At 45.5% G+C, this 25461-nt stretch overlaps 1 protein-coding gene across 3 annotated transcripts in view; it reads left to right on the top strand.

Annotated features, from left to right (window-relative positions):
* Positions 1–25461, top strand: part of LOC110504371 (glutamate receptor 3) — a 231947-nt gene that overhangs the window by 71359 nt on the left and 135127 nt on the right. For all 3 annotated transcript variants that reach the window (XM_036970540.2, XM_036970539.2, XM_036970543.2), the window contains exon 3: positions 6862–7101. In XM_036970540.2, the coding sequence (XP_036826435.1) occupies positions 6862–7101 (240 nt within the window). The remainder of the gene's footprint in view (positions 1–6861; positions 7102–25461) is intronic.

Here is a 25461-nt window from a genome sequence, read left to right on the forward strand (position 1 = left end):
GGTTAGGTTTAGGGTTAAGTTTAGGTTTTTGGGTTAAGGTTAGGGGAAGGGTATGGGTTAGGGTTTGGTTTAGGGTTAAGTTTAGGTTTTTGGGTTAAGGTTAGGGGAAGGGTATGGGTTAGGGTTTGGTTTAGGGTTAGGGAAAATAGGACTTTGAATGGGACTGAATTTTATATCCCCACATAATGTTAGCTGCACAAGACTGTGTGTGTGTGGTCAATATTAGGAATAAATGTTTTGTATACTCAGTGTACACATGAAGTCGGTTAAACAGTATGTAAACATTATTAAAGAGACCAGTGTTCAATGACTATGTACATAAGGCAGCAGTCTCTAAGTTGCATAGTTGAGTACAGGGTTGTAGCCGGCTAGTAACAATGGCTAGTTACAGTGACTACGTCCATGGCAGGACTGGGCGGAGGATGGCTAGTGGGGACTATATAACAGTCTAATGGCCTGGTGATAGAAGCAGTTTTTCAATCCCTCGGTCCCAGCTTTGATGCTCCTGTACTGTCTTTCTGCCTTTCAGATGGTAGCGGGGTGAACAGGTTGTGACTTGGGTGGCTGAGGTCCTTGATGATCTTCTTGGCCTTCCTGTGACACAGGGTGCTGTAGAAGTCCTGGAGGGCAGGCAGTGTGCCCCCCGGTGATGCGTTGGGCTGACCCTATCACCCTCTGGAGAGCCTTGTGGTTGTGGGCGGTGCAGTTGCCATATCAGGCAGTGATACAGCAGACAGGATGCTCTCAATGGTGCTCTCAATGGTGCTCTCAATGGATGCTCTCAATGGTGCTCTCAATGGATGCTCTCAATGGTGCTCTCAATGGTGCTCTCAATGGTGCTCTCAATGGTGCTCTCAATGGATGCTCTCTTATAGTAGCTAGCTTGTCTAACTATCTTAGCTGGCATTCCTGCTGGCAAGGTTGGTAGATTTTAGAAAAGCAAGCAATTACTAAATGCACTGAATAAAGAGTCCCATTGATTTCAATATTTTACCCAGTTCAGCAGAGATGAGGCATATTTAGTTTCTCAAGATGTTTGCCTAGATCTGTAGAAAAATGAACATATTTTTTTACCTAGAATTATGATTACTGATTTTGGCTTTAGATTTGCAGGAAAATGCAGTTTCAGGTGCAAAATTCTCCAACATCTAGAAGGGGGGGCTAGACCCCTACACAACACCCCCCCCCCCTACCATTCTCACGTACTTTGTGCCTCTTCAGATTTTCTTCAGGCATTATCAAATCAAATTTTATTTGTCACATGCGCCAAATACAACAGGTCCCTGAAATGCTTACTTAACCCACAATGCAGTTTTAAGAAACATATCCCCCCCCCCCCCCCCCAAGATAAATAAAAGTGACAAATAATTAAAGAGCAGCATCAAAAAAACAATAATAGCGAGACTATATACAGGGAGTACTGGTAAAGAGTCAATGTGGAGGCTATATACAGGGGATACTGGTACAGAGTCAATGTGGAGACTATATACAGGGAGTACTGGTACAGAGTCAATGTGGAGGCTATATACAGGGGGTACTGGTACAAAGTCAATGTGGAGGCTATATACAGGGGATACTGGTACAGAGTCAATGTGGAGACTATATACAGGGAGTACTGGTACAGAGTCAATGTGGAGACTATATACAGGGAGCACTGGTACAAAGTCAATGTGGAGGCTATATACAGGGGGGACTGGTACAGAGTCAATGTGGAGGCTATATACAGGGAGTACTGGTACAGAGTCAATGTGGAGGCTATATACAGGGGGTACTGGTACAAAGTCAATGTGGAGGCTATATACAGGGGATACTGGTACAGAGTCAATGTGGAGACTATATACAGGGAGTACTGGTACAGAGTCAATGTGGAGACTATATACAGGGAGTACTGGTACAGAGTCAATGTGGAGACTATATACATGGGGGTACTGGTACAGAGTCAATGTGGAGACTATATACAGGGAGTACTGGTACAGAGTCAATGTGGAGGCTATATACAGGGAATACTGGTACAGAGTCAATGTGGAGACTATATACAGGGAGTACTGGTACAGAGTCAATGTGGAGACTATATACAGGGAGTACTGGTACAGAGTCAATGTGGAGACTATATACAGGGTGTACTGGTACAGAGTCAATGTGGAGGCTATATACAGGGAGTACTGGTCCAGAGTCAATGTGGAGGCTATATACAGGGAGTACTGGTACAGAGTCAATGTGGAGGCTATATACAGGGAATACTGGTACAGAGTCAATGTGGAGACTATATACAGGGAGTACTGGTACAGAGTCAATGTGGAGACTATATACAGGGAGTTACGGTACAGAGTCAATGTGGAGACTATATACAGGGAGTACTGGTACAGAGTCAATGTGGAGACTATATACAGAGAGTACTGGTACAGAGTCAATGTGGAGACTATATACAGGGAGTACTGGTACAGAGTCAATGTGGAGGCTATATACAGGGAGTACTGGTACAGAGTCAATGTGAAGGCTATATACAGGGGGTACTGGTACAGAGTCAATGTGGAAGCTATATACAGGGGGGACTGGTACAGAGTCAATGTGGAGACTATATACAGGGGGTACTGGTACAGAGTCAATGTGGAGGCTATATACAGGGGGTACTGGTACAGAGTCAATGTGGAGACTATATACAGGGAGTACTGGTACAGAGTCAATGTGGAGACTATATACAGGCAGTACTGGTACAGAGTCAATGTGGAGACTATATACAGGGTGTTACGGTACAGATTCAATGTGGAGACTATATACAGGGGGTACTGGTACAGTCAAAGTGGAGACTATATACAGGGAGTACTGGTACAGAGTCAATGTGGAGGCTATATACAGGGAGTACTGGTACAGAGTCAATGTGGAGACTATATACAGGGGGTACTGGTACAGAGTCAATGTGGAGACTATATACAGGGGGTACTGGTACAGAGTCAATGTGGAGACTATATACAGGGGTACTGGTACATAGTCAATGTGGAGAGTATATACAGGGTGTTACGGTACAGACTCAATGTGGAGACTATATACAAGGGGTACTGGTACAGAGTCAATGTGGAGACTATATACAGGGGGTACTGGTACAGAGTCAATGTGGAGACTATATACAGGGGTACTGGTACATAGTCAATGTGGAGATTATATACAGGGTGTTACGGTACAGAGTCAATGTGGAGACTATATACAGGGGGTACTGGTACAGAGTCAATGTGGAGACTATATACAGGGGGTACTGGTACAGAGTCAATGTGGAGACTATATACAGGGGTACTGGTACATAGTCAATGTGGAGAGTATATACAGGGTGTTACGGTACAGACTCAATGTGGAGACTATATACAGGGGGTACTGGTACAGAGTCAATGTGGAGACTATATACAGGGGGTACCGGTACAGAGTCAATGTGGAGACTATATACAGGGTGTTACGGTACTAACACTAGTCTATGACTAAGGTGGATGGAGTCTTTGACAATTTTTAAGGCCTTCCTCTGAGACCGCCTGGTATAGAGGTCCTGAATGTCAGGAAACTTGGCCCCAGTGATGTACTGGGCCATACGCACTACCCTCTGTAGTGCCTTGCGGTTCGAGGCCGAGCAGTTGCCATACCAGGCATTGATGCAACCAGTCAGGATGCTCTCAATGTTGCAGCTGTAAATTCTTTTAAGGATCTGGGGACCCATGCCAAAACTTTTCAGTCTCCTGAGGTGGAATAGGTTTAGTCGTGTCCTCTTCACGACTGTCTTGGTGTGTTTGGACCATTATAGTTTGTTGGTAATGTGGAAGTTAAGGATCTTGAAGCTCTCATTGACTGTAGTGGAACAGGTTGAGAATGGGGACCTGCTCCACCACAGCCCTGTCGATGAGAATGGGGACATGCTCCACCACAGCCCTGTCGATGAGAATGGGGACCTGCTCCACTACAGCCCCGTCGATGAGAATGGGGACCTGCTCCACCACAGCCCTGTCGATGAGAATGGGGACCTGCTCCACCACAGCCCTGTCGATGAGAATGGGGACCTGCTCCACCACAGCCCCGTCGATGAGAATGGGGACCTGCTCCACTACAGTCGATGAGAATGGGGACCTGCTCCACTACAGTCGATGAGAATGGGGACCTGCTCCACTACAGTCGATGAGAATGGGGACCTGCTCCACCACAGTCGATGAGAATGGGGACCTGCTCCACTACAGCCCCGTCGATGAGAATGGGGACCTGTTCCACTACAGCCCCGTCGATGGGAATGGGGACCTGCCCCACTATAGCCCCCTCGATGAGAATGGGGACCTGCTACACTACAGCCCCGTCGATGAGAATGGGGACCTGTTCCACTACAGCCCCGTCGATGAGAATGGGGATCTGCTCCACTACAGCCCGTCGATGAGAATGGGGACCTGCTCCACTACAGCCCGTCGATGGGAATGGGGACCTGCTCCACTACAGCCCCGTCGATGAGAATGGGGACCTGTTCCACTACAGCCCCGTCGATGAGAATGGGGATCTGCTCCACTACAGCCCCGTCGATGAGAACGGGGACCTGCTCCACTACAGCCCCGTCGATGAGAACGGGGACCTGCTCCACCACAGTCGATGAGAATGGGGACCTGCTCCACTACAGCCCCGTCGATGGGAATGGGGACCTGTTCCACTACAGCCCCGTCGATGAGAATGGGGACCTGCCCCACTATAGCCCCGTCGATGAGAATGGGGACCTGCTCCACCACAGTCGATGAGAATGGGGACCTGCCCCACTATAGCCCCCTCGATGAGAATGGGGATCTGCTCCACTACAGCCCCGTCGATGAGAATGGGGACCTGCTCCACTACAGCCCCGTCGATGAGAATGGGGATCTGCTCCACTACAGCCCCATCGATGAGAATGGGGACCTGCTCCACCACAGTCGATGAGAATGGGGACCTGCTCCACTACAGCCCCGTCGATGAGAATGGGGACCTGCTCCACTACAGCCCCGTCGATGAGAATGGGGACCTGCTCCACCACAGTCGATGAGAATGGGGACCTGCTCCACTACAGCCCCGTCGATGAGAATGGGGATCTGCTCCACTACAGCCCCGTCGATGAGAATGGGGACCTGCTCCACTACAGTCGATGAGAATGGGGACCTGCTCCACTACAGCCCCGTCGATGAGAATGGGGACCTGCTCCACTACAGTCGATGAGAATGGGGACCTGCTCCACCACAGTCGATGAGAATGGGGACCTGCTCCACTACAGCCCCGTCGATGAGAACGGGGACCTGCTCCACTACAGCCCCGTCGATGAGAATGGGGATCTGCTCCACCACAGTCGATGAGAATGGGGACCTGTTCCACCACAGTCGATGAGAATGGGGACCTGCTCCACTACAGCCCCGTCGATGAGAATGGGGATCTGCTCCACTACAGCCCCGTCGATGAGAATGGGGACCTGCTCCACTACAGCCCCGTCGATGAGAATGGGGACCTGTTCCACTACAGCCCCGTCGATGAGAATGGGGACCTGTTCCACTACAGCCCCGTCGATGAGAATGGGGACCTGTTCCACTACAGCCCCGTCGATGAGAATGGGGACCTGTTCCACTACAGCCCCGTCGATGAGAATGGGGACCTGCCCCACTATAGCCCCGTCGATGAGAATGGGGACCTGTTCCACTATAGCCCCGTCGATGAGAATGGGGACCTGCCCCACTACAGCCCCGTCGATGAGAATGGGGACCTGCCCCACTACAGCCCCGTCGATGAGAATGGGGATCTGCTCCACTACAGCCCCGTCGATGAGAATGGGGACCTGCTCCACTATAGCCCCATCGATGAGAATGGGGACCTGCCCCACTATAGCCCCGTCGATGAGAATGGGGACCTGCTCCACTATAGCCCCATCGATGAGAATGGGGACCTGCTCCACTATAGCCCCATCGATGAGAATGGGGACCTGCTCCACTACAGCCCCATCGATGAGAATGGGGACCTGCTACACTACAGTGTTGTACATTCTAGCTGTTGCATTCTAACACCCCCAATGTTCAACATGCCATTAAAACAGGAGATATGATTGGATGTTTCCACTGCTCAGCCATCTGTATCATTCGAGGCTTGGAGATGTTCAGAGCACTTTATTAGCCAATCAGAAAGCTTGATTTTCCAATTGGAACACATGGAAAGCCTATCTCTTTCAAGTGTATGACACAGTGGTAGCGTGTCATAAATGAAATCGGAATGTTTCCTGTTTTTCAGGGATACAGTATTATTAACCTGACTTCTGTTTCCCCTGATAAACAGAAGTGGGGACTCCGCTACATTAGGTTAGCCACACCATCAGCCACATGTTCCTTCACCAAACCTTCACCAAATAGTATCTGACATTATTTCAAATGCTTGATCTGGGTTTGATTGAGCTTGCCTGGCGCAATGGAACCAATAGAATAGTTGCAAAAGTCCCTGGTCTGTTCTCGACCAAAACGTGTGTTTCCCTCTTCCCTTTGTAGTGCACTAGTTTTGACAGAGCCCTATGAGACCTGGTCAAAAGTAGTGCACTTTAAATAGTGTGCCATTTACGACATATGCAAGTGTTTTCCCCAGCTGAATAAATGTCATCCAATGCAGATAGGCTGACTGATGAAGAGTAATGCTGGTCTTACTGATGAAGAGCAATGCTGGTCTTACTGCAAGATCTCATTCCACAAATTGGCTGTTATAGATTTTCTACAGTGTAGCTACCGAAGATGTTTGCTTTTTCAAACACTTGACATTTGTGTGGGTGTGTGTCTGATCTTGTTGTCTCTCTTAAGCATCCTAACGCCTCCCTCCCTCCCTCCCTCCCTCCCTCTCTCCCTCTCTCTCCAGTCTGCTCTCAGTTCTCCCGAGGGGTCTATGCCATCTTCGGCTTCTACGATAAAAAGTCTATGAACACCCTGACGTCATTCTGTGGTGCGCTGCACACCTCCTTCGTCACGCCCAGTTACCCCACCGACAACGAGGTGCAGTTTGTCATCCAGATGAGACCTGCACTGCGTGGGGCTGTCCTCAGCCTGCTGTCACACTACAAGTGGCAAAAGTTTGTCTACCTCTACGACACCGACAGAGGTAGGTGCCATGCCATCACAGGCCTTGATGTAGTACAGGGTGTGAGGTAAACACACTGACAGAGGTAGGTGCCATGCCATCACAGGCCTTGATGTAGTTCAGGGTGTGAGGTAAACACACTGACAGAGCTAGGTGCCATGCCATCACAGGCCTTGATATAGTTCAGGGTGTGAGGTAAACACACAGACAGAGCTAGGTGCTCTTGAAGTATTTTTTGACTGCAATATCATTGATAATAGTAGATATTGTTACATAATTTAACATACAATACAGACTGTGGTAGGTAAGGTTTGACAGGCTGGGTCTACCATAGACTTTGACATGGTTTGGTTGAGGGTTTTAAGTATTGACTCTTAGGGGTGCCCTTGAAACAGTTGACATTGTCAACGTTGATAATATTCATGGCCAAAACGACAAAGTATACTGTACATGATCTAGTGTGCTGGAACATTACCTACTTGAAACAAGGAAGTGGGTGACATTCTATAAGCACTGTGTATTGTAATCTACAGGCCATTCACAAACTCCATCTTCTTTATAAATGGAAGAAATGTATGTTGTTGTAAGTAATCTTTGGATGCAGTATGTCATTGGTAGTAATCTTTGGATGCAGTATGTCATTGGTAGTAATCTTTGGATGCAGTATGTCATTGGTAGTAATAATCTTTGGATGCAGTATGTCATTGGTAGTAATCTTTGGATGCAGTATGTCATTGGTAGTAATCTTTGGATGCAGTATGTCATTGGTAGTAATCTTTGGATGCAGTATGTCATTGGTAGTAATCTTTGGATGCAGTATGTCATTGGTAGTAATCTTTGGATGCATTATGTCATTGGTAGTAATCTTTGGATGCAGTATGGCATTGGTAGTAATCTTTGGATGCAGTATGTCATTGGTAGTAATCTTTGGATGCAGTATGTCATTGGTAGTAATCTTTGGATGCAGTATGGCATTGGTAGTAATCTTTGGATGCAGTATGTCATTGTAAGTAATCTTTGGGTGCAGTATGTCATTGGTAGTAATCTTTGGATGCAGTATGGCATTGGTAGTAATCTTTGGATGCAGTATGTCATTGTAAGTAATCTTTGGGTGCAGTATGTCATTGTAAGTAATCTTTGGGTGCAGTATGTCATTGTAAGTGATCTTTGGATGCAGTTTGTCATTGTAAGTAATCTTTGGATGCAGTATGTCAGTGTAAGTGATCTTTGGATGCAGTATTTCACCGTAACTAAGCTTTGGATGCAGTATGTCACCGTAACTAAGCTTTGGATGCAGTATGTCACCGTAAATAAGCTTTGGATGCAGTATGTCACCGTAAATAAGCTTTGGGGGCAGTATGCCATTGTAAGTAATCTTTGGATGCAGTATGTCATTGTAAGTAATCTTTGGGTGCAGTATGTCATTGTAAGTGATCTTTGGATGCAGTTTGTCATTGTAAGTAATCTTTGGATGCAGTATGTCATTGTAAGTAATCTTTGGATGCAGTATGTCACCGTAAATAAGCTTTGGATGCAGTATGTCGTTGGTAGTAATCTTTGGATGCAGTATGTCATTGGTAGTAATCTTTGGATGCAGTATGTCATTGGTAGTAATCTTTGGATGCAGTATGGCATTGGTAGTAATCTTTGGATGCAGTATGTCATTGGTAGTAATCTTTGGATCCAGTATGTCATTGGTTGTAATCTTTGGATGCAGTATGTCACCGTAAATAAGCTTTGGATGCAGTATGTCGTTGGTAGTAATCTTTGGATGCAGTATGTCATTGGTAGTAATCTTTGGATGCAGTAGGTCATTGGTAGTAATCTTTGGATGCAATATGTCACCGTAAATAAGCTTTGGATGCAGTATGTCACCGTAAATAAGCTTTGGGGGCAGTATGCCATTGTAAGTAATCTTTGGATGCAGTATGTCATTGTAAGTAATCTTTGGGTGCAGTATGTCATTGTAAGTAATCTTTGGGTGCAGTATGTCATTGTAAGTGATCTTTGGATGCAGTTTGTCATTGTAAGTACTCTTTGGATGCAGTATGTCATTGTAAGTAATCTTTGGGTGCAGTATGTCATTGTAAGTAATCTTTGGGTGCAGTATGTCATTGTAAGTAATCTTTGGATGCAGTTTGTCATTGTAAGTAATCTTTGGATGCAGTATGTCATTGTAAGTAATCTTTGGGTGCAGTATGTCAGTGTAAGTGATCTTTGGATGCAGTATTTCACCGTAACTAAGCTTTGGATGCAGTATGTCACCGTAACTAAGCTTTGGATGCAGTATGTCACCGTAAATAAGCTTTGGATGCAGTATGTCACCGTAAATAAGCTTTGGGGGCAGTATGCCATTGTAAGTAATCTTTGGATGCAGTATGTCATTGTAAGTAATCTTTGGGTGCAGTATGTCATTGTAAGTGATCTTTGGATGCAGTTTGTCATTGTAAGTAATCTTTGGATGCAGTATGTCATTGTAAGTAATCTTTGGGTGCAGTATGTCAGTGTAAGTGATCTTTGGATGCAGTATTTCACCGTAACTAAGCTTTGGATGCAGTATGTCACCGTAACTAAGCTTTGGATGCAGTATGTCACCGTAACTAAGCTTTGGATGCAGTATGTCACCGTAACTAAGCTTTGGATGCAGTATGTTACCGTAACTAAGCTTTGGGTGCAGTATGTCATTGTAACTAAGCTTTGGGTGCAGTATGTCATTGTAAGTAAGCTTTGGGTGCAGTATGTCACCGTAACTAAGCTTTGGGTGCAGTATGTCACCGTAACTAAGCTTTGGGTGCAGTATGTCGCCGTAACTAAGCTTTGGTTGCAGTATGTCACCGTAACTAAGCTTTGGGTGCAGTATGTCACCATAACTAAGCTTTGGGTGCAGTATGTCACCGTAACTAAGTAACTAAGCTGTTGTTGCTGCAGTCAAGCTGATATTAAAGAGTGGAAACTATGCTCTATACCTGTAGGGGATAGTTATTTGTATTAATAAAGAGTTATTGTGCTGTTTCTTAGGTGTGTGTGTGTGTGTGTGTGTGTACGTGTTGTGACAACATACCAACATGTAGCCTCATGTTTATACCCTCTAGACAGTAGCGTCATGTTTATACCCTCTAGACAGTAGCGTCATGTCTATTCCCTCCTCTAGACAGTAGCGTCATGTCTATTCCCTCCTCTAGACAGTAGTGTCATGTCTATTCCCTCCTCTAGACAGTAGCATCATGTCTATTCCCTCCTCTAGACAGTAGCATCATGTCTATTCCCTCCTCTAGACAGTAGCGTCATATCTATTCCCTCCTCTAGACAGTAGCATCATGTCCATTCCCTCCTCTAGACAGTAGCGTCATATCTATTCCCTCCTCTAGACAGTAGCATCATGTCTATGCCCTCCTCTAGACAGTAGCATCATGTCTATTCCCCCCTCTAGACAGTAGCATCATATCTATTCCCTCCTCTAGACAGTAGCGTCATGTCTATTCCCTCCTCTAGACAGTAGCATCATATCCATTCCCTCCTCTAGACAGTAGCATCATGTCTATTCCCTCCTCTAGACAGTAGCATCATGTCTATTCCCTCCTCTAGACAGTAGCATCATATCCATTCCCTCCTCTAGACAGTAGCATCATGTCCATTCCCTCCTCTAGACAGTAGCATCATGTATATTCTCTCCTCTAGACAGTAGCATCATGTCTATTCCCTCTAGACAGTAGCGTCATGTCTATTCCCTCAAGACAGACAGTAGTGTCATGTCTATTCCCTCCCTCCAGACAGACAGACAGACAGACAAAGTTTAGAAAACACCATTGATTTACTGGCTTTTACCTGTGTAAGAGCAACTCCCCATCTGCATGCCAAACAGACACAACCCTATACTGCTGTATGTGTAAGGCAATGCCTTATTATAGTGGGGACATTATCCCCCAGAGAGAATTTAAGGGCTTAATTGATGCTCTCCATCCAGGACTCAGTCAGGCTCTGATAAATGGCTCATCAGGTAGACCATTGTCTCAAGTAGTGTGTGTTTTGTTTGTGTCTGTCAAGCTCTATACCCTCTCTCTGTATGTGTTTGTGTGTGTGTCTGTCAAGCTCTATACCCTCTCTCTCTATTTGTTTGTGTGTGTGTGTGTCAAGCAGCATCTCTATGCCCTCCTTACACCCAGGTAATCAGATGGACCAGCTCCCGTGGTAATTCAACCACATAGGAAGGAGAGGAGCAGAGACTGGAGGAAGGCATTGTTACCATTTTAATAAAGTTATTCTGGGGGAAGGCATCATTACTGTTTTAATGTTGGACTGGAGGAAGGCCTTGTTACTGTTTTACTGAAGAAAGGCATCGTTAAGGTTTTAATAGATTGGGGGAAGATATCGTTACTGTTTTAATGAAGTTAGACTGGGGGAAGGCATCGTTAATGAAGTTAAACTGGGGGAAGGCATCGTTAATAAAGTTAGACTGGGGGAAGGCATCGTTAATAAAGTTAGACTGGGGCAAGGCATCGTTAATGTGTTAATGAAGTTAGACTGGGGGAAGACATCGTTAATGAAGTTAGACTGGGGGAAGACATCGTTAATGAAGTTAGACTGGGGGAAGGCATCGTTAATAAAGTTAGACTGGGGGAAGGCATCGTTAATAAAGTTAGACTGGGGGAAGGCATCGTTAATGAAGTTAGACTGGGGGAAGGCATCGTTAATGAAGTTAAACTGGGGGAAGGCATCGTTAATAAAGTTAGACTGGGGGAAGGCATCGTTAATGTGTTAATGAAGTTAGACTGGGGGAAGACATCGTTAATGTGTTAATGAAGTTAGACTGGGGGAAGGCATCGTTAATGTGTTAATAAAGTTAGACTGGGGGAAGGCATCGTTAATGAAGTTAGACTGGGGGAAGGCATCGTTAATGAAGTTAGACTGGGGGAAGGCATCGTTAATGTGTTAATAAAGTCAGACTGGGGGAAGACAAACCATGGCGCCGACAGAGATGGTCGCCTCACTTCGAGTTCTTAGGAAACTGTGCAGTATTTAGTTTTTCTTTGTGCTATTTCTTACATTGTTACCCCATGAAATCTTAATTCTTATTACATTCAGCCGGGAGGAACTATTGGATATAAGGGCAACATCAGTTTACCATCATTACGACCAGGAATACGACTTTCCCGAAGCGGATCCTCTGTTTGGACCACCACCCAGGACAATGGAGCTAATTCCAAAGCAACGGCGCTGCAGAAGGAGCAGACGAAGCGGCCACCTGGCCAGGTTCCGTAGACGTGCGTATCGCACACCGCTCCCGAGTATACTACAAGCTATTGTCCAGTCTCTTGACAACAAGGTAGATGAAATTTGAGCAAGGGCTGCCTTCCAGAGAGACGTCAGAGATTGTAACGTTCTCTGTTTCACGGAAACTTGGCTCTCGCGGGATATGTTGTTGGAATCGTTCTGCCACCGAGCTTCTCCATGCATTGCGCCAACAGAGATAAACACCTCTCTGGGAAAAGGAAGGGCGGAGGTGTATAATCTATGATTAACGACTCATGGTGTAATCATAACATACAAGAACTCAAGTCTTTCTGCTCACCTGATACCTATCCGCTGACTCAGTGAGCGTGTTTATAAAGAATTGCGTTGGAGATGTTGTACCCACTGTGACTATTAAAACCTACCATAAACAGAAATCATGATGGATGGCAGCATTCGCTCAAAACTGAAAGCATGATCCACCGCATTTAACCATGGAAAGAGGTCTGGGAATATAATCAGTGTAGTCATTCCATCCGCAATGCAATCAAACAAAGCGAAATGCCGGTACAGGGACAAGGTGGTGTCGCAATTCAACGGCTCAGACACAAGACGTATGTGGCAGGGTCTACAAGAAATCACGGACTACAAAAAGAAATTCATCCAGGTCACAGACACAGACACTTCCAGACAAACTAAACAACGTCTTTGCCCGCTTTGAGGATAATACAGTGGCACCGTTGCGGCTCGCTAACAAGGAATGCGCCCCTCCCCCTCGCCTTCTCCGTAAAATGACATGAGTAAAACATTTAAACGTGTTAACCCTCACAAGGCTGCAGACCCAGATGTCATCCCTAGCCACGTCCTCAAAGCATGCACAGACCAGCTCGCCATTGTTCCTGTACCCAAGAAGGCAAAGATAACTGAACTAAATGACTACCGCCCCGTAGCACTCACTTCTGTCATCGTGAAGTGCTTTGAGAGACTAGTCAAGGATCATGTCACCGCCACCTTACCGGCCACCCTAGACCCACTTCAGTTTGCACACCGCCCCATATGTCCACAGATGACACAATCGTTATCACACTGCACACTGCCCTATCCCATCTGGACAAAAATAATACATATGTAAGAATGCTGTTCATTGACTACAGCTCAGCATTCAACACCATAGTACCCTCCAAGCTCATCATCAAGCTGGAGGCCCTGGGTCTCAACCCCGCTCTGTGCAACTGGGTCCTGGACTTTCTGATGGGCCACCCACAGGTGGTGAAGTTAGGAAACAACATCTCCACTCAGCTGATCCTCAACACTGGGGCCCAACAATGGTGTGTGCTCAGCCCTTTCCTGTGTGTATATATATATATATATATATATATATACTGTATTTTACACCACCTATTGCACCTTGACATACTTACCATAGTTACATGTACATATTCTCATTCACCCTTTAGAGTTGTGTGTATTAGGTAGTTGTTATGGAATTGTTAGAATACTTGTTAGATATTACTGCACTGTCGGAACTAGAAGCACAAGCATTTCGCTCCACTCGCAATAACATCTGCTAACCACGTGAATGTGACCAATAACATAACATTTGATACTGTTTTACTAAAGTCAGACTGGGGAAGGCATCGTTACTGTTTTAATAATGATATTGCCATGTATCTTTACATTTATTTTAGAACTGCATGCATTAGCTACAATGAAGTTAAATATTTTAATTAAACTGACCCTAAGCCATAACCTAAGCCTGACCCTAGATACCACGTGTTAGTGGTAGCCCTGTATGTTCTGAGTCATTCTAGCTATAGATACCACGTGTTAGTGGTAGCCCTGTATGTTCTGAGTCATTCTAGCTATAGATACCACGTGTTAGTGGTAGCCCTGTATGTTCTGAGTCATTCTAGCTATAGATACCACGTGTTAGTGGTAGCCCTGTATGTTCTGAGTCATTCTAGCTATAGATACCACATGTTAGTGGTAGCCCTGTATGTTCTGAGTCATTCTAGCTATAGATACCATGTGTTAGTGGTAGCCCTGTATGTTCTGAGTCATTCTAGCTATAGATACCACGTGTTAGTGGTAGCCCTGTATATTCTGAGTCATTCTAGCTATAGATACCACGTGTTAGTGGTAGCCCTGTATGTTCTGAGTCATTCTAGCTATAGATACCACGTGTTAGTGGTAGCCCTGTATGTTCTGAGTCATTCTAGCTATAGATACCACGTGTTAGTGGTAGCCCTGTATGTTCTGAGTCATTCTAGCTATAGATACCACGTGTTAGTGGTAGCCCTGTATGTTCTGAGTCATTCTAGCTATAGATACCATGTGTTAGTGGTAGCCCTGTATGTTCTGAGTCATTCTAGCTATAGATACCACGTGTTAGTGGTAGCACTGTATGTTCTGAGTCATTCTAGCTATAGATACCACGTGTTAGTGGTAGCCCTGTATATTCTGAGTCATTCTAGCTATAGATACCACGTGTTAGTGGTAGCCCTGTATGTTCTGAGTCATTCTAGCTATAGATACCACGTGTTAGTGGTAGCCCTGTATGTTCTGAGTCATTCTAGCTATAGATACCACGTGTTAGTGGTAGCACTGTATGCACACACACATCATAGACAGAATAAGCATGATGGTGTTTTATCACTTTTCTGTGTCTCAAATAGTACTCTATTCCCTATATAGTTCACTACTAAGGGCCCTGGTCAAAAGTAGTGCACTACATAGGATTTAATTTGGTATGCAACCTTTGTGTTCTCAGTCTTTTTTATTTTCTCTTTTTATTTAACTGGGCAAGTCAGTTAAAGAACAAATTCTTATTCACAATAACAGCCTACCCCGCCAAACCCTAACCCCGAACCAGTGTCTTTAATGAAGCTTCTGTCACTGAGACGCAGTGCCTTAGACCACTGCGCCACTCGGGAGTCCGTCTGTCAATGTAGCAAATAAATCAACTAGGACATGTCACTGGCCTAATCCTAGCAACATCAAATAAAACATCAAATAAAAAATGTATATCCGTCGGCAAGTGTTTTTTTTGCTTTTTACCTCTCAAGTCTTAAATAAAACCATGTGTATGTGACAAATAAGATTTGATTTGATTTGATTTTGATTTAAAAGCAGATACAACAAAACAACAATTGGGGCAAATGAGCATTTTGCCAAATCTCTCCTGTCTGACTGCCTGCAGATTCAGATCCAGAAATCCCTGAATTAAGTTATTTAAAAGACAAACACACACACACACACATTCATGATACAGAAATAACTAAAAAATAACAAATCATTCTTCCAGGGTTTTTAATTCAGTCAATAGACAAGATGAATTACAATCACATTACACACATTAGCCTGTCTTATTGGGCCTGCATTAGCCTGTCTTATTGGCCCTGCATTAGCCTGTCTTATTGGCCCTGTATTAGCCTGTCTTATTGGCCCTATATTAGCCTGTCTTATTGGCCCTGTATTAGCCTGTCTTATTGGCCCTGCATTAGCCTGTCTTATTGGCACTTCTTAAAATGGCTTTTAGGCTTTAGTGCTGCTGTGCTTTCACCCTGAGAGGGCACTCATCCACTCTGCTGTTTGCTTCAGCCTCTGATGTATTGAAGGGAACATTTAGTCTAAATGCCTCTGTCAGAGACATGCTTCCTGAGAGCAGATGAAATGTTACAGGATATGATGAAAGATGAGTGAGTGAGTGTGTGTGTGTGTGCGCCCAGGCCTGTGTGTGTGTGTGTGTGTGTGTGTGTGTGTGCCTGTGTGTGATGAAAGAGAGCATTAGCAGGTGGATGGAAGCTGGATGAAAGGTCTAGTTTGACAGACATTACGGTAGGCAGACATGTCTCACTCTCGTAATACGGGCAGATGTGTCTCACTCTCAGATAATACGGGCGGATGTGTCTCACTCTCTGGTAATACGGGCAGACATGTCTCACTCTCTGTTAATACGGGCAGACGTGTCTCACTCTGGTAATACGGGTAGACGTGTCTCACTCTCTTGTAATACGGGTAGACATGTCTCACTCTCTGGTAATACAGGCAGACATGTCTCACTCTCTGGTAATACAGACAGACGTGTCTCACGCTCAGGTAATACAGAGTGAATGGACATTAAGGCAGAATGGTTTGGCGGTGGTGTTTGTGTTTGCCTGTGTGTTTGGACCCTGGTCAAAAGTAATGCACTATAAAGGGAACAAGGTACCATTTGGGATGCAAAGGAGCCTCTAAATAAATATTAAAGCAGCAGGGGTAACGATGTCCCATCTTACTGTCTCCTTACCTGTAGCTGTAGCCCATCTTACTCTCTCCTTACCTGACCCAGAGCTGTAGCCTGCTAAATGGATGCACTACTCTGTAAATCACAGTTACCTCATTCAACCAGTGGCAATTTTAGCTTGATGGGGCAAACCCATATGTTTGGGGGGGACACATGCCAGAAAAGCCACTACACAACACTAATACATTAATTGCACTATTATGGTGACAAATGGTGCCCATAAACTGTTAGGGTGTACATAAAGCTGTCCCTTCAGCACCATGGAGTGAATCCTAACCACCGCTACACCTGGCTGTCACAGGAGCCTTGTCTGGCAGAGAAACCGTTCATTCAGGCTCATTTTACTGCCTTTAAAAAAATAGCTGATATGGCTGACTTGCTTATCAAGAATGTAAGCTTTCTGCCAATATCAGATATGTCTATGTCCTGGGAAATGTTCTTGTTACTTACAACCTCATGCAAATCGTATTAGCCTGTGTTAGCTGAATCGTCCCGTGGAAGGGACACCGATCCCAAAGAAGTTGAAAAAAATGTGGTTTCTACTGATAATTGAGATGTACAAATTACGTCATAAGGGAGCGATAAGCGGATTAGAGGCAATCTGTATTTTCGATTAAGACACTAATGAGCTAAAGATGGACGTAGTTAATATAACTATGTGTTCACCACTTTTGAAATGTACAGCGACAGAATTCAGAACATGAGCCGTTCTTACAGTGTTCTCCCTGTCCACCAAGTCAGAACCGTAGGATAAATAAAGGGGGCACTTAAGCAGACAACGAAATCTCTTACATTATTCAATGACATTTCTCTATAACAGGCTATAGGTTACATTTAACCACCAAGTCAGAATAGTAGGCTAAGTTATGAAGGGGAAAGGTTCAAATTATTAGGGCAAGGCACATGGGCTACTAACAGCTTACTACACAACATACACTTAGTATTACTTTATTAGCTACAGTATACATATCTCCCAGGCATATTACATCATTTATGTAGCGGCACACAAAACTTTTTGGACACACCATTGTGCTGTGCTCTCATTTTAAAGTTCCCAGCTGTCTTGAACTCTATGAAGTCTGACATTTCCCAGTTCTGAGTTTCCAGTTGTTTAAAACGCAGCAGAAGTCATGCTGGATTGACAGCATGGCCAATGTATTCAACCTTTTCTGGCCCATAGTGTTGCGTGTGAATGTTTTTCCTTTTAAGTTTGGAAAAGAGACCCTTAAACCCAGACTTGGACCACACACCCTCTCCACCAAATAGCAGGGGAAGCAAAATAGTGATTGCTTTGCAACGCCTGCAGTTAGCCACTGATTCCTTCCAAACCACTCATTGTTGAATTTGCAATTTCCAACTTGCTGTGTTTTGTCCCAATGGCTGATGAGCACCGATACGTTTTATCTGTAATTTCTCTTCGTATGACAAGGCTGGAAAAGGACTTGCCAGTAGATTGTCGACATGATTAATGATGACTGCTTGTCTAGCTTGCTAGCTAAGATTTTTAAAGTATGATGTTGACATGATCAGTCCAATCAAAGCTACGGTAGATATTACGTGACTTGACGTAGTTTTATCTGTGGCCAATGACCTTGAGCCTTCTTGGATGGGCACTTCTAATGTAAATCTATGGCAGCACCCAATGGGCTCTAACTTTTTAGCTCTCCTTGTAGATTACGCAGTGACGTAGTGTCCCCATGAGTGACAAAAGAATGAGCAATCACGGCGCAACTATTGAAGATTACCAACCCCTACGCTCCGTATCTTCCGCTGGCTGCCCCTACACCACAGAAAGCACTGAGCTAGGCTGAAGCACTTGCATTTCGGAGCTGCCTTACTCTAGAAAGCAAAAAAGAGACCATGTTTGTATGCGGATTTACTAAACCAATAAATAATTTTTTACATTGTTTGCAAACTAATATGTGGCATGTATTAATGCCAAAATAACATGCAAAACAGGCAAAACAGGCAAAACAGGCAAAACAGGCAAAACAGGCAAAACAGGCAGAACAGGCAAAACAGGCAAAACAGGCACACACAAAAATATCCCACCCTGAACGACAGGTGTCCACCACATTCAGCAACGCCGTAGCCTCTTCACAGCTCAATCTCTACTTCCTTAGTCTCTCTCCATCTCTACCTCTTCACATCTCAATCTCTACTTCCTTAGTCTCTCTCCACCTCTACCTCTTCACAGCTCTATCTCTACTTCCTTAGTCTCTCTCCATCTCTACCTCTTCACAGCTCTATCTCTACTTCCTTAGTCTCTCTCCATCTCTACCTCTTCACAGCTCAATCTCTACTTCCTTAGTCTCTCTCCATCTCTACCTCTTCACATCTCAATCTCTACTTCCTTAGTCTCTCTCCACCTCTACCTCTTCACAGCTCAATCTCTACTTCCTTAGTCTCTCTCCATCTCTACCTCTCCACAGCTCTATCTCTACTTCCTTAGTCTCTCTCCATCTCTACCTCTCCACAGCTCAATCTCTACTTCCTTAGTCTCTCTCCACCTCTACCTCTTCACAGCTCAATCTCTACTTCCTTAGTCTCTCTCCATCTCTGCCTCTTCACAGCTCAATCTCTACTTCCTTAGTCTCTCTCCATCTCTGCCTCTTCACAGCTCAATCTCTACTTCCTTAGTCTCTCTCCATCTCTGCCTCTTCACAGCTCAATCTCTACTTCCTTAGTCTCTCTCCATCTCTACCTCTTCACAGCTCAATCTCTACTTCCTTAGTCTCTCTCCACCTCTACCTCTTCACAGCTCTATCTCTACTTCCTTAGTCTCTCTCCACCTCTACCTCTTCACAGCTCTATCTCTACTTCCTTAGTCTCTCTCCATCTCTACCTCTTCACAGCTCTATCTCTACTTCCTTAGTCTCTCTCCATCTCTACCTCTTCACAGCTCTCTCTACTTCCTTAGTCTCTCTCCATCTCTACCTCTTCACAGCTCTATCTCTACTTCCTTAGTCTCTCTCCATCTCTACCTCTTCACAGCTCTATCTCTACTTCCTTAGTCTCTCTCCACCTCTACCTCTTCACAGCTCAATCTCTACTTCCTTAGTCTCTCTCCACCTCTACCTCTTCACAGCTCTATCTCTACTTCCTTAGTCTCTCTCCATCTCTACCTCTTCACAGCTCTATCTCTACTTTCTTAGTCTCTCTCCATCTCTACCTCTTCACAGCTCTATCTCTACTTCCTTAGTCTCTCTCCATCTCTACCTCTTCACAGCTCAATCTCTACTTCCTTAGTCTCTCTCCATCTCTACCTCTTCACAGCTCAATCTCTACTTCCTTAGTCTCTCTCCATCTCTACCTCTTCACAGCTCAATCTCTACTTCCTTAGTCTCTCTCCATCTCTACCTCTTCACAGCTCAATCTCTACTTCCTTAGTCTCTCTCCATCTCTACCTCTTCACAGCTCTATCTCTACTTCCTTAGTCTCTCTCCATCTCTACCTCTCCACAGCTCTATCTCTACTTCCTTAGTCTCTCTCCATCTCTACCTCTTCACATCTCAATCTCTACTTCCTTAGTCTCTCTCCATCTCTACCTCTCCACAGCTCTATCTCTACTTCCTTAGTCTCTCTCCATCTCTACCTCTTCACAGCTCTATCTCTACTTCCTTAGTCTCTCTCCATCTCTACCTCTTCACATCTCTATCTCTACTTCCTTAGTCTCTCTCCATCTCTACCTCTTCACAGCTCTATCTCTACTTCCTTAGTCTCTCTCCATCTCTACCTCTTCACAGCTCTATCTCTACTTCCTTAGTCTCTCTCCATCTCTACCTCTTCACAGCTCTATCTCTACTTCCTTAGTCTCTCTCCATCTCTACCTCTTCACAACTCTATCTCTACTTCCTTAGTCTCTCTCCATCTCTACCTCTTCACAGCTCTATCTCTACTTCCTTAGTCTCTCTCCATCTCTACCTCTTCACAGCTCTATCTCTACTTTCTTAGTCTCTCTCCATCTCTACCTCTCCACATCTCAATCTCTACTTCCTTAGTCTCTCTCCACCTCTACTTCTCCTTCTCTATCTCTACTTCCTTAGTCTCTCTCTACCTCTCCACATCTCAATCTCTACTTCCTTAGTCTCTCTCCACCTGTACCTCTCCTTCTCTATCTCTACTTCCTTAGTGTCTCTCCACCTGTACCTCTCCTTCTCTATCTCTACTTCCTTAGTCTCTCTCCACCTCTACCTCTCCACATCTCTATCTCTACTTCCTTAGTCTCTCTCCACCTCTACCTCTCCACATCTCAATCTCTACTTCCTTAGTCTCTCTCCACCTCTACCTCTCCATCTCAATCTCTACTTCCTTAGTCTCTCTCCACCTCTACCTCTCCATCTCTATCTCTCCATCTCTATCTTTATCTCTCCACCTCTATCTGTCCATCTCTACCTGTCCATTTCTCTCTGTCCATTTCTATCTCTACCTCTCCATCTCTATCTCCACATCTCTATCTCTCCACCTCTGTCCATCTCTATCGCTCGATCTCTCCACCTCTATCAATCCATCTATCTGTCCATCTCTACCTCTCCATCTCTATCGCTCAATCTCTCCACCTCTATCAATCCATCTCTACCTCTCCACCTCTGTCCATCACTACCTCTCCATCTCTATCTCTATGCTTCCATCTTTATCTGTCCATCTCTACCTCTCCATCTCTATCTCTCCACCTCTCTGTCCATCACTACCTATCCATCTCTATCTTTATCCTTTCATCTCTATCTGTCCATCTCTTCCTCTCCATCGCTCCATCCTCTCTGTCCATCACTACCTATCCATCTCTATCTCTATCCTTTCATCTATCTGTCCATCTCTACCTCTCCATCTCTATCTGTCCATCTCTATCTCTTCATTTCTATCTGTCCATCTCTACTTCTCCACCACTATCTGTCCATCTGTACCTCTCCATCTCTACCACTATCTGTCCATCTCTACCTCTCCATCTCTACCTCTCCATATCTACCTCTCCATCTCTACCACTATCTGTCCATCTCTACCTCTCCATCTCTACTTCTCCATCTTGACCTCTCCATCTCTACCACTATCTGTCAATCTCTACCTCTCCATCTCTACCTCTCCATCTCTACCACTATCTGTCTATCTCTGTCTTTCCATCTCTACATCCATCTCTACCTCTGGTGCGAGGCAGTATATTTTGCAAGCCTGTTTGCATGTGTGTGGTGCAATGCAGGGCGAGGCGGTGTGTGTGTGTGTGTGTGTGTGTGGTGTGTGATGCGAGGCCGTCATGTATGGGTAGGTATTGCAAAGCAGCTGAGAGAGAGACGGATGATTACAGCATAATCAACCCTGATTCAGCATTCACACCTACTTGATTTATGAGACACCCTCTCTACCTATTCTACTGAGCTCTGTCTCTCAAAATCAAATCAAATTGTATTTGTCACATGCGAAAAGCTTGCTTACAAGCCCCTCCCAACAATAAAGAGTTTAAAATAGTAACACATGAGAAATAAAATAAAATTCACAAGAAGGGAGCTATATTCAGGAAGTACCAGTACCAGATCAATGTGGAGTTATATACAGGGAGTAGCAGTACCAGATCAGTGTGGAGCCATATACAGGAAGTACCAGTACCAGATTATTGTGGAGCTATATACAGGAAGTACCAGTACCAGATTATTGTGGAGCTATATACAGGAAGTACCAGTACCAGATTATTGTGGAGCTATATACAGGAAGTACCAGTACCAGATTATTGTGGAGTTATATACAGGAAGTACCAGTACCAGATTATTGTGGAGCTATATACAGGAAGTACCAGTACCAGATTATTGTGGAGCTATATACAGGAAGTACCAGTACCAGATTATTGTGGAGTTATATACAGGAAGTACCAGTACCAAATCAAATCAAATCAAATCAAATTTTATTTGTCACATACACATGGTTAGCAGATGTTAATGCGAGTGTAGCGAAATGCTTGTGCTTCTAGTTCCGACAATGCAGTAATAACAAGTAATCTAACTAACAATTCCAAAACTACTGTCTTGTACACAGTGTAAGGGGAAAAATAATATGTACATAAGGATATATGAATGAGTGATGGTACAGAGCAGCATAGGCAAGATACAGTAGATGGTATCGGGTACAGTATGTACAAATGAGATGAGTATGTAAACAAAGTGGCATAGTATAGTATAAAGTGGCTAGTGATACATGTATTACATAAGGATACCGTCGATGATATAGAGTACAGTATATACGTATGCATATGAGATGAATAATGTAGGGTAAGTAACATTTATATAAGGTAGCATTGTTTAAAGTGGCTAGTGATATATTTACATCATTTCCCATCAATTCCCATTATTAAAGTGGCTGGAGTTGAGTCAGTGTCAGTGTGTTGGCAGCAGCCACTCAGTGTTAGTGGTGGCTGTTTAACAGTCTGATGGCCTTGAGATAGAAGCTGTTTTTCAGTCTCTCGGTCCCAGCTTTGATGCACCTGTACTGACCTCGCCTTCTGGATGATAGCGGGGTGAACAGGCAGTGGCTCGGGTGGTTGATGTCCTTGATGATCTTTATGGCCTTCCTGTGACATCGGGTGGTGTAGGTGTCCTGGAGGGCAGGTAGTTTGCCCCCGGTGATGCGTTGTGCAGACCTCACTACCCTCTGGAGAGCCTTACGGTTGAGGGCGGTGCAGTTGCCATACCAGGCGGTGATACAGCCCGCCAGGATGCTCTCGATTGTGCATCTGTAGAAGTTTGTGAGTGCTTTTGGTGACAAGCCGAATTTCTTCAGCCTCCTGAGGTTGAAGAGGCGCTGCTGCGCCTTCTTCACGATGCTGTCTGTGTGAGTGGACCAATTCAGTTTGTCTGTGATGTGTATGCCGAGGAACTTAAAACTTGCTACCCTCTCCACTACTGTTCCATCGATGTGGATAGGGGGGTGTTCCCTCTGCTGTTTCCTGAAGTCCACAATCATCTCCTTAGTTTTGTTGACGTTGAGTGTGAGGTTGTTTTCCTGACACCACACTCCGAGGGCCCTCACCTCCTCCCTGTAGGCCGTCTCATCGTTGTTGGTAATCAAGCCTACCACTGTTGTGTCGTCCGCAAACTTGATGATTGAGTTGGAGGCGTGCGTGGCCACGCAGTCGTGGGTGAACAGGGAGTACAGGAGAGGGCTCAGAACGCAACCTTGTGGGGCCCCAGTGTTGAGGATCAGCGGGGAGGAGATGTTGTTGCCTACCCTCACCACCTGGGGGCGGCCCGTCAGGAAGTCCAGTACCCAGTTGCACAGGGCGGGGTCGAGACCCAGGGTCTCGAGCTTGATGACGAGCTTGGAGGGTACTATGGTGTTGAATGCCGAGCTGTAGTCGATGAACAGCATTCTCACATAGGTATTCCTCTTGTCCAGATGGGTTAGGGCAGTGTGCAGTGTGGTTGAGATTGCATCGTCTGTAGACCTATTTGGGCGGTAAGCAAATTGGAGTGGGTCTAGGGTGTCAGGTAGGGTGGAGGTGATATGGTCCTTGACTAGTCTCTCAAAGCACTTCATGATGACGGATGTGAGTGCTACGGGGCGGTAGTCATTTAGCTCAGTTACCTTAGCTTTCTTGGGAACAGGAACAATGGTGGCCCTCTTGAAGCATGTGGGAACAGCAGACTGGTATAGGGATTGATTGAATATGTCCGTAAACACACCGGCCAGCTGGTCTGCGCATGCTCTGAGGGCGCGGCTGGGGATGCCATCTGGGCCTGCAGCCTTGCGAGGGTTAACACGTTTAAATGTCTTACTCACCTCGGCTGCAGTGAAAAAGAGACCGCATGTTTTCGTTGCAGGCCGTGTCAGTGGCACTGTATTGTCCTCAAAGCGGGCAAAAAAGTTATTTAGTCTGCCTGGGAGCAAGACATCCTGGTCCGTGACTGGGCTGGGTTTCTTCCTGTAGTCCGTGATTGACTGTAGACCCTGCCACATGCCTCTTGTGTCTGAGCCGTTGAATTGAGATTCTACTTTGTCTCTGTACTGGCGCTTAGCTTGTTTGATAGCCTTGCGGAGGGAATAGCTGCACTGTTTGTATTCGGTCATGTTACCAGACACCTTGCCCTGATTAAAAGCAGTGGTTCGCGCTTTCAGTTTCACACGAATGCTGCCATCAATCCACGGTTTCTGGTTAGGGAATGTTTTAATCGTTGCTATGGGAACGACATCTTCAACGCACGTTCTAATGAACTCGCACACCGAATCAGCGTATTCGTCAATGTTGTTATCTGACGCAATACGAAACATCTCCCAGTCCACGTGATGGAAGCAGTCTTGGAGTGTGGAGTCAGCTTGGTCGGACCAGCGTTGGACAGACCTCAGCGTGGGAGCCTCTTGTTTTAGTTTCTGTCTGTAGGCAGGGATCAACAAAATGGAGTCGTGGTCAGCTTTTCCGAAAGGGGGGCGGGGCAGGTTAATGTACCAGATTAATGTGTCCCCCTCTTTCCTCTCTCTCTCTCACGGTGTCCCCCTCTGTCCTCTCTCTCTCTCACGGTGTCCCCCTCTATCCCCTCTCTCTCTCTTGGTGTCCCCCTCTGTCCTCTCTCTCTCTCTCTCTCTCACGGTGTCCCCCTCTATCCCCTCTCTCTCTCTCGGTGTCCCCCTCTGTCCTCTCCCTCTCTCTCTCTCTCTCTCTCTCTCTCGCTCTCGGTGTCCCCCTCTGTCCTCTCTCTCGGTGTCCCCCTCTATCCCCTCTCTCTCTCTCGGTGTCCCCCTCTGTCCTCTCCCTCTCTCTCTCTCTCTCGGTGTCCCCCTCTGTCCTCTCTCTCGGTGTCCCCCTCTATCCCCTCTCTCTCTCTCGGTGTCCCCCTCTGTCCTCTCCCTCTCTCTCTCTCTCTCGGTGTCCCCCTCTGTCCTCTCCCTCT

Source organism: Oncorhynchus mykiss, chromosome 25 (assembly GCF_057628025.1).
Source record: "Oncorhynchus mykiss isolate SJ-2025 chromosome 25, ASM5762802v1, whole genome shotgun sequence".
NCBI classification, from domain to species: domain Eukaryota; kingdom Metazoa; phylum Chordata; class Actinopteri; order Salmoniformes; family Salmonidae; genus Oncorhynchus; species Oncorhynchus mykiss.